Here is a 9962-nt window from a genome sequence, read left to right as displayed (position 1 = left end):
AGCCAAGGGTAAGTGATGGAGGGAGACTCGTTTAGGCACCACTTAATAATGATTAAAGGGTAAAGAGATTCTTCTTTCTTAATACATATTTTTTTCATACTTTTTTCCCCCTCATGTTTTGTATATTGCTTTATTAAGGCTATTTAAAGTGTAGTTTTATAAAGTGTTACCTAAATTTGCGTTATACTGTAGTGCACGTTGTGAACAAAAAGTGCTTTCACGACTTCAGTTGTTTTTATTGTTGTGAAATATATAACTCAAAAATAAAAAGGACTTTTTTTTTTAAACGCATAGGACAATTTAGTACAAAAGCCAGTTTAAATCAAGTATTTAGTGTGAAATATAAAAAGAACATTGATGTTATATTATGTAAGTTTCCTGGCATATCTTTGGGGACCATATTTTCTGGAGTATATAGTATATATAAGTATATAAGTATAAATATAAGTATAAGTCGCACCCCGGCCAAAACTATGAAAAAAGGTGTGACTTATAGTCCAGAAAATACGGTAGATGAAAAAAACATTATAAAACCTCTGAAGCTAGAAGGACTATTTATTGGACTTGACTTTTTTTTTTTTGCATTCATTTTTTTTTTATTATTATTTTTAATTATTAATATTATATTTTTTATGTTTCATGTTTTTTTTTCATTTATTTATTAGAACCTTCTGCATTTGTACACATCCTTGAAACATAAATTAAAAATTAATTCCATTTGAAAAAAGGTTTAATTTAGTCATTGTCTAGCTGCATTTTCAAAAGCTAAATTTATTCTATAGCAAAAATCCACCACATTATTGATGGTTTCAAAAACACACGTTCAAAATGATGTTGTTTATGTAAATGTAAATACACAATCGATTCAAAAGTGCATTTCCATCATTCACGGCGGCATGTTTACTCTCTCCCTCTTTAACTTGTTGCTTAGTCTGGCCTTGATCTAACTCAGGTGAAGTTACATCACTTCCATCTGGAGACAATTTAACCTGGAATGAATCAATACAAAAAATCCAGTCTCCGCGGCAACAATAGGAGACAAGTTGGGTCATGTAATGCTTTGTGTTTGGACGGGGGCCAGTCCTGCTCCTCTGAGGCAGCTTTTATCAACCACTCCACAGAGGGAGACGTCCACAGAGCTCGCTGCTCGGAATATACTCCGGGTGTGTACTCCGGGTGTGTACTCCGGGTGTGTACTCCGAGTGTGTACTCCGGGTGTGTACTGCAGGTGTGTACTCCGGGTGTGTACTCCGGGTGTGTACTCTGAGTGTGTACTCCGGGTGTGTACTCCGGGTGTGTACTGCAGGTGTGTACTCCGGGTGTGTACTCCGAGTGTGTACTCCGGGTGTGTACTCCGAGTGTGTACTCCGGGTGTGTACTCCGAGTGTGTACTCCGGGTGTGTACTCCGGGTGTGTACTGCAGGTGTGTACTCCGGGTGTGTACTCCGAGTGTGTACTCCGGGTGTGTACTCCGGGTGTGTACTGCAGGTGTGTACTCTGGGTGTGTACTCCGAGTATGTACTCCGGGTGTGTACTCCGGGTGTGTACTGCAGGTGTGTACTCCGGGTGTGTACTGCAGGTGTGTACTCCGGGTGTGTACTCCGGGTGCGTTCTCTGGCCTGCTCTCGCTGCCCCCGACGCTCCCGAGAACAGCGCGGGTCAACTCAGACTGATGGAGCGTCTGCTTTGCCCCCGCAGCCCGCCGGACGTCCCGCCGAGCCGCCCCCGCAGCCCGCCGGACGTCCCGTCGAGCCGCCCCCGCAGCCCGCCGGACGTCCCGCAGAGCCGCCCCCGCAGCCCGCCGGACGTCCCGCAGAGCCGCCGTCCGGCAGTGAGCGTCCCCCCGGGATGTCGGAGGCCGGCGAGGTCACCGTGCTGCCTTTTGCCCCCGCGGCGTCCCGGGACAGGCCCGCGCACGAGCAGAGGATGCTGACGCGGCTCTACTGCAAGAACGGAGGGCACCACCTGAGGGTCGGCGCGGAGGGTGGAGTGAGCGGCGGGAGGCAGGACGGCGACCCCTACGGTGAGAAGAGCCCATGCCGCCGGGGGACGGCGAGTGCCACGAGGACGAGTAGAGCTGTAGTAGAAGAAGTAGTAGTAACTGTTGTTGTTGTTGTTGTTGTTGTTGTTGTAGAAGTAGAGATGTAGTAGTAGAAGTAGTAGTAGTTACTGTTGTTGTTGTTGTTGTTGTTGTTGTTGTTGTTGTAGAAGAAGTAGAGCTGTAGTAGAAGAAGTAGTAGTAACTGTTGTTGTTGTTGTTGTTGTAGAAGAAGTAGAGCTGTAGTAGAAGAAGTAGTAGTAACTGTTGTTGTTGTTGTTGTAGAAGTAGAGATGTAGTAGTAGAAGTAGTAGTAGTTACTGTTGTTGTTGTAGAAGAAGTAGAGCTGTAGTAGAAGAAGTAGTAGTAACTGTTGTTGTTGTTGTTGTTGTTGTTGTTGTAGAAGTAGAGATGTAGTAGTAGAAGTAGTAGTAGTTACTGTTGTTGTTGTTGTTGTTGTTGTTGTAGTAGTAGAAGTAGAGATGTAGTAGAAGAAGTAGGGTTGTAGTAGTTGAAGAAGTATTAGTAACTGTTGTAGTAGAAGTAGAGCTGTAGTAGAAGAAGTGGTAGAAGAAGTAGTAGTTACTGTTATTATTATTGTTGTTGTTGTTGTTGTTGTAGAAGAAGTATTAGTAACTGTTGTTGTTATAGTAGAATAAGTATCAGTAACTGTTGTTGTTGTTGTTGTTGTAGTAGAAGTATTAGTAACTGTTGTTGTTGTTGTTGTTGTAGTAGTAGAAGAAGTAGTAGTTACTGTTGTTGTTGCGGTTGTTGTTGTAGTAGAAGAAGTATTAGTAACTGTTGTTGTTGTTGTTATAGTAGAAGTATCAGTAACTGTTGTTGTTGTTGTTGTAGAAGAAGTAGTAGTTACTGTTGTTGTTGCGGTTGTTGTTGTTGTAGAAGAAGTATTAGTAACTGTTGTTGTTGTTGTTGTTGTTGTAGTAGTAGAAGAAGTAGTAGTTACTGTTGTTGTTGCGGTTGTTGTTGTTGTTGTAGAAGAAGTATTAGTAACTGTTGTTGTTGTTGTTATAGTAGAAGTATCAGTAACTGTTGTTGTTGTTGTTGTTGTAGAAGAAGTAGTAGTTACTGTTGTTGTTGTTGTTGTTGTTGTTGTAGAAAAAGTAGAGTTGCAGTAGAAGTAGAAGTAAAGTTGTAGTAGTCGTAGTGTAGTGGAGTTATAATAGTTGTATTAGTAGTAGAGTTGTTTTAGCAGTACTAATAGTAGTCAGAGTTATAGTAGTCATAGTAGTAGAAGAGTTGTTGTTGTTGTTGTTGTTTTAGTAGTAGTAGTAGTAGTAGTAGTAGTAGTAGTAGTAGAGTTATAGCAGTTGTAGTAGAGTTATAGTAGTCATAGTAATAGAAGAGTTGTTGTAGTAGTAGTAGTAGTAGTAGTAGTAGTAGTAGTAGTAGTAGTAGTAGTAGAGTTATAGCTGTAGTAGTAGAGTTACAGTAGGTATAGTAGAGTTATAGTAGTCATAGTAGAGTTATAGTAGTTATAGTAGTAGAAGAGTGTTGTTGTAGTTTTAGTGGTCGAAGTAGAGTTATAATAGTCGTAGTAGGGTAAATGCTGTCGTGTGCACATGGTAAAGGGGTAAATGCTGTCGTGTGCACATAGTAAAGGGGTAAATGCTGTCGTGTGCACATGGTAAAGGGGTAAATGCTGTCGTGTGCACATGGTAAAGGGGTAAATGCTGTCGTGTGCACATAGTAAAGGGGTAAATGCTGTCATGTGCATATAGTAAAGGGGTAAATGCTGTCGTGTGCACATAGTAAAGGGGTAAATGCTGTCGTGTGCACATAGTAAAGGGGTAAATGCTGTCGTGTGCACATGGTAAAGGGGTAAATGCTGTCGTGTGCACATAGTAAAGGGGTAAATGCTGTCATGTGCATATAGTAAAGGGGTAAATGCTGTCGTGTGCACATAGTAAAGGGGTAAATGCTGTCGTGTGCACATAGTAAAGGGGTAAATGCTGTCGTGTGCACATAGTAAAGGGGTAAATGCTGTCGTGTGCACATAGTAAAGGGTAAATGCTGTCATGTGCACATAGTAAAGGGGTAAATGCTGTCGTGTGCACATAGTAAAGGGGTAAATGCTGTCGTGTGCACATAGTAAAGGGGTAAATGCTGTCGTGTGCACATAGTAAAGGGGTAAATGCTGTCGTGTGCACATAGTAAAGGGGTAAATGCTGTTGTGTGCGGGGTAAATGCTGTTGTGTGCACATAGTAAAGGGTAAATGCTGTCGTGTGCACATAGTAAAGGGGTAAATGCTGTCGTGTGCACATAATAAAGGGGTAAATGTTGTCGTGTGCATATAGTAAAGGGGTAAATGCTGTCGTTTGCACATAGTAAAGGGGTAAATGCTGTCATGTGCATATAGTAAAGGGGTAAATGCTGTCGTGTGCACATAGTAAAGGGGTAAATGCTGTCATGTGCATATAGTAAAGGGGTAAATGCTGTCGTGTGCACATAGTAAAGGGGTAAATGCTGTCGTGTGCACATAGTAAAGGGGTAAATGCTGTCGTGTGCACATAGTAAAGGGGTAAATGCTGTCATTTGCACATAGTAAAGGGGTAAATGCTGTCGTGTGCACATAGTAAAGGGGTAAATGCTGTCATTTGCACATAGTAAAGGGGTAAATGCTGTTGTGTTGCAGACGTCCTGAGGCTGAAGGCCGTGAGTGCGGGCGTGGTGGTGATAAAGGGCGAGCACAGCGGGCGACACCTGGCCATGGACTCAGAGGGGAAACTGTATGGAGCGGTACGTAAAGGAACATACAACAATAGCACGTTAAAGATGCTCCGTGTAACATTTCACACCGGCTTGTCTCCATGGAGATTTTATTGCTTTACATGAAACGTTCCACACCTTCTGGATCTAGCATTCTCACAGTTACAGGCATTTATATATTGCCTCTCCACAGATCTGACTTATTCACCTTATTCCAGAAGCCCACCTGAGCCCCGCCCACCTGAGCCCCGCCCACCTGAGCCCCGCCCTCCACGTCATCCTTCTTCCTGTTGCACGAGTGAACACAGAGCTGCGACCAGGGAAAATATGTTTTACACAGACTAAAAATGAGTTTTCAGGCCGCGGAGGGAATCTGTCCCGTGTTGACTTGTTGGACATTGTTCCTGAGGCCAAAGTGGGCGGGGCGGAATAAGGTGAATAACAAAATGGGCGGAACAAGGTGAATAACATGGCCTGGTGGTACTTTTCAAATTACAGTTAATAACAAAATACAAAGTTACTCGCAACCTCTGCAAGCAAATGTATAAAGAAGCTTTATGAAGAGACAAAACCAGGATAAATAAATCTTCTTGGTCTGTTGATCTGAGTCATGATAATTAAATAGATAGATAGATAAATAAATTAATAGATACATAGATAAATAAATGGAGGACTATTATTACTATTATTATTATAAATAATAAATGGAGGAGAACTATCGGTCGGCACCAAAGAAATTCTGGCAAACCGTCCGGCGCCTCAGGAGGGGGAAGCAGTGCCTCACCAACACCGTTTACGGTGCGGGTGGAGGCCTGCTGAACTCGACTGGGGATGTCGTCGGACGGTGGAAGGAATACTTTGAGGATCCCCTTAATAGGTATATAAATAGATAAATAAATGAATAGATACATAGATAAATAAATGAATAGATACATAGATAAATAAATGAATAGATACATAGATAAATAAATGAATAGATACATAGATAAATAAATGAATAGATAGATACATAGATAAATAAATGAATAGATAGATACATAGATAAATAAATGAATAGATACATAGATAAATAAATGAATAGATAGATACATAGATAAATAAATGAATAGATAGATACATAGATAAATAAATGAATAGATAGATACATAGATAAATAAATGAATAGATAGATACATAGATAAATAAATAGCTGAATAAGTAAATAGATAATTATATTGATGTATACATAGATAAATAAATAGATGGATAAATGTACAGATTGGATGGATCAATTAATAAATAATTTCCACATATATCTTCTGGCACCTTCAACTATGTGCCTTTAATAACATTTCCAGTTATTACATTACTAATCTTTCCAGGAAACTCAGCATTTCTAAAGCCGTCTGACCCGCTTCTCCAGAAGTTCCTGTTGCACAATGGGATCGTTTATTTCATTATGAGTAACAGTTTCTCGCTCAAAAAGCCTTCAAAAACAGCACTTTGCAGTCACATTTCCACTCTTGTTTCCCTCCCGCAGCAAACGCTAAACGACGAATGTCATTTCATGGAGAAGTACGAGGAGAACCACTACAACACGTACCGCTCGCAGAAGTTCGGCTGGTACGTGGGTCTGAAGAAGAACGGGCAGCCCAAACCAGGACGGGACACTCACCTGGGGCAGAAGGCCGTGTTCTTCCTGCCCAGGCCGGTCTAAAGCGCCAGGAAATGAGGAAGAAAACCAAAAAAAAATACACGTGCAACAGCATAATATCAAAAAAGGGACGTTTACAACCACTCAAACTGACCCAACACCACGCTCAAGGAACATTATCGCTGTTTTCACACTCTTCCACTTCCATCCCTCTACTTTCACATGACTACATCTGAGAGCAGGTATCTGTACTTTCTACTGGTCGACCTGAAATGTGAAAAGTACTTTCTGCATGGTTTAGTTGAGTATTTTTGCGGTGACGTCCTGCCTAAAAGTTGTGAGTCCAAGTCTCGGCTTTGAGCAAAACAAACATACACATGAAAAGTCCAGACGTGTTGGGAAATTGACTGAATGGCGGACTTAAAAGAAATCGGGCCAATTCTTCATCACAATCACCACATTTCACTCGTTAATAGTGTATTTTTACTTCAAAACGGAGCTGTTTGTTGCAGAAAACTGTCTGCAATGACAAAGAGTTTGACGTGAGACAGAGCTGATGTTAAGATTCTGAAGCTGAATGAAGGCGTGGCACTTCCAGCTCTCAGATAAATGCTGCTCTTCTGACTGACCCTCTGCTTTGACCACCGGTTTGTGGCCATTCGCTTGAACTTTGTTTCAAAATGCGACAGACTATATTTGTACTTTTACTTAAAGTGCCTCTGACGGGATTCTACGATTTTCATATTTTGACTTTAGTTGGTGTATTTATATCTGTTGTACAAGTAAATGATAGTTTTACGCCAATCGAGCAGGTATTTGTGGAGAAAACGAGGAAAAATCTGTAGAAAATGACAGGAAGTGACATCACACTAGGGACACTCATTCCAGTCAAAGTTTACGCAGAATTTACACCAAGAAACAACTTTTTTGACTCTCTAAACATTAATTCATCAAAATAAAGTCGCTCTCATAAATATTGTGACATTAGACTACCGTATTTTCCGGACTATAAGTTGCACCAGCCAAAAAATGCATAATAGAGAAGAAAAAAACATATATTAGTCTCACTGGAGTATAAGTATATAAGTATAAGTCGCACCCCGGCCAAAACTATGAAAAAAGGTGCGAAAATATGGTAGTTTTTTCCCCAGTGGTTGCTGGGTAATTTCCTCTTGTGATGTCATCAATTGCAAACAGGAAGTGAAATTATAAACCTAAAAAATTTCTTATTCTGTGATAACATTGTAATAACTTTGAGTAAAATTCCAAATATATGAATTTAACTCCATTTTAGTTCAACGAGCCGTGCGGCCTGCAGGGGGCGCTTTAACAGAATGTACTACTTTCACAAAGAGCATATTGAGTCGGGGCAATCGTACAGGAGAAGGACAGAGAACACAAAGTGGATAGAACCTGTTTTTAGAGATGACGCCTTGGCCCGTCCCGTCGCCGCTCGCGGGTCAATGTGGGCCGGGCGCGTCAAGCTCAGGAATGAGAGCTTGAATTTGAGCCGTGGTTCCAAATGCCACGAGCAGTTACGGCCCGATAGTTAATTAAAGTGGGTCGTAAATCAAAGGAAAGTACATGTATCAGGACAGACCGAGCTGGGGCGCTATGCAGTACTCGAGTAAGAGTACGGTGACTTCAAAATGATATTACTTAAGTAGAAGTACAATAGTGTCTGAAGAACTGTCGGGTCAAAACATCTTATTTTTTTCCAATTTTTCAACTTTTATAAACTAATAATCAAAGAACAGAAGACAAAACGACAAGAATAAACCAAAATAATCACACAAATAGACACAAACTTGACATAAATACAAACGAAATCAAGGCACGTTTACATTTTTATAAATAATTCATTTGTCCATTTCCAAATGAAGTCTGAATGTCATTTATTTTTCCATGTGTCTGATGTGTGTTATAATGTTATCATGTCAGTCCAGTTTTTTTCTTATATTTTTAAAAGGCTTTTCAGGCCGGAGAGAACAGTGGTAGCGTCAAACTGGTGAAAGAGAGGGGACAGACATTCAGCAACTGGTCGAGGACTGGAATTGAACCCACGACATTGCAGAGTCAGCAATCACCCATTATAATTTAAAGTTCATGCGCTAATTTGAAGGACTAAACATTAAATGATGCGCAAAATCTGGTATTTTCCTAAAGAATATTTACAGAACTGAGTAAAAACAAATCACACAAAGGTTCAAATCATTTAATAATGTCAGACTAAAGCTCCTGTCACTTACTGTGCGCCGCGACACTGTAAAACACATTTCTCAAGTAACAAAATGGACTCTGAACAACTGCAGAGCAACTACCGTATTTCCTGGACTATAAGGCGCAATTAAACAACTTTAATTTTCTCAAAAAACAACAGTGCATCTCATAATCCAGTGTGTCTCATAATCCAGTGCGTCTCATAATCCAGTGTGTGTCATAATCCAGTGCGTCTTATAATAGTGTCCAGTGTGTCTCATAATCCAGTGCGTCTCATAATCCAGTGTCCAGTGTGTCTCATAATCCAGTGTCCAGTGCGTCTCATAATCCAGTGTGTGTCATAATCCAGTGCGTCTCATAATAGTGTCCAGTGTGTCTCATAATCCAGTGCGTCTCATAATCCAGTGTCCAGTGTGTCTCATAATCCACTGCGTCTCATAATCCAGTGTGTCTCATAATCCAGTGCGTCTCATAATCCAGTGTCCAGTGTGTCTCATAATCCACTGCGTCTCATAATCCAGTGTGTCTCATAATCCACTGTGTCTCATAATCCAGTGTGTCTCATAATCCAGTGTGTCTCATAATCCAGTGTGTCTCATAATACAGTGCGTCTCATAATCCAGTGTGTCTCATAATCCAGTGTGTCTCATAATCCAGTGTGTCTCATAATCCAGTGCGTCTCATAATCCAGTGTGTCTCATAATCAAGTGCCCAGTGTGTCTCATAATCCAGTGCGTCTCATAATCCAGTGTCCAGTGTGTCTCATAATCCAGTGCGTCTCATAATCCAGTGCGTCTCATAATCCAGTGCGTCTCATAATCCAGTGCCCAGTGTGTCTCATAATCCAGTGCGTCTCATAATCCAGTGTCCAGTGTGTCTCATAATCCAGTGCGTCTCATAATCCAGTGTGTGTCATAATCCACTGCGTCTCATAATCCAGTGTGTCTCATAATCCAGTGCGTATCATAATCCAGTGTCCAGTGTGTCTCATAATCCAGTGTGTCTCATAATCCACTGCGTCTCATAATCCACTGCGTCTCATAATCCAGTGCGTCTCATAATCCAGTGTGTCTCATATATGCATTAATTAATATCTCGCAGCAACTGCCAAAAGATTACAACAAAAAATCGGGCCACTTTACGCGCATTCGGCATGAGTAAAGTTCAACTGACTGACTTATCTGACCGTTTTGTTTGGCTTAATGCGCCTTATAGTCTGGTGCGCTTTATATATGAAAAATAATCTAAAATAGACCATTCATTGCCTTAAAATCCAGTGCGCCTTATAGTGAGGAAAATACGGTACACAGAGACAATAAACACGGCAATAAAAAGAGATTCTA

The 9962-nt window shown here is 41.0% G+C and overlaps 1 protein-coding gene across 1 annotated transcript; it reads left to right on the top strand.

Moving 5' to 3' along the window:
• Nucleotides 1-1718: 1718 nt before the first annotated feature.
• LOC140360212 (putative fibroblast growth factor 1) lies at nucleotides 1719-6509 on the top strand. The gene is made up of 3 exons (XM_072445417.1): nucleotides 1719-2023; nucleotides 4693-4796; nucleotides 6286-6509. Exons 1-3 carry the CDS (start codon nucleotides 1849-1851, stop codon nucleotides 6460-6462), a joined length of 456 nt encoding a protein of 151 aa, XP_072301518.1. The 5' UTR covers nucleotides 1719-1848; the 3' UTR covers nucleotides 6463-6509.
• The last annotated feature ends 3453 nt before the right edge of the window (nucleotides 6510-9962 follow it).

The sequence above is a fragment of the Eucyclogobius newberryi genome, unplaced genomic scaffold (assembly GCF_026437365.1).
Source record: "Eucyclogobius newberryi isolate DKJ021-1_F unplaced genomic scaffold, fEucNew1.0.hap1 SCAF_144, whole genome shotgun sequence".
NCBI classification, from domain to species: domain Eukaryota; kingdom Metazoa; phylum Chordata; class Actinopteri; order Gobiiformes; family Gobiidae; genus Eucyclogobius; species Eucyclogobius newberryi.
This window is presented reverse-complemented; position numbering and strand designations above follow the sequence as displayed.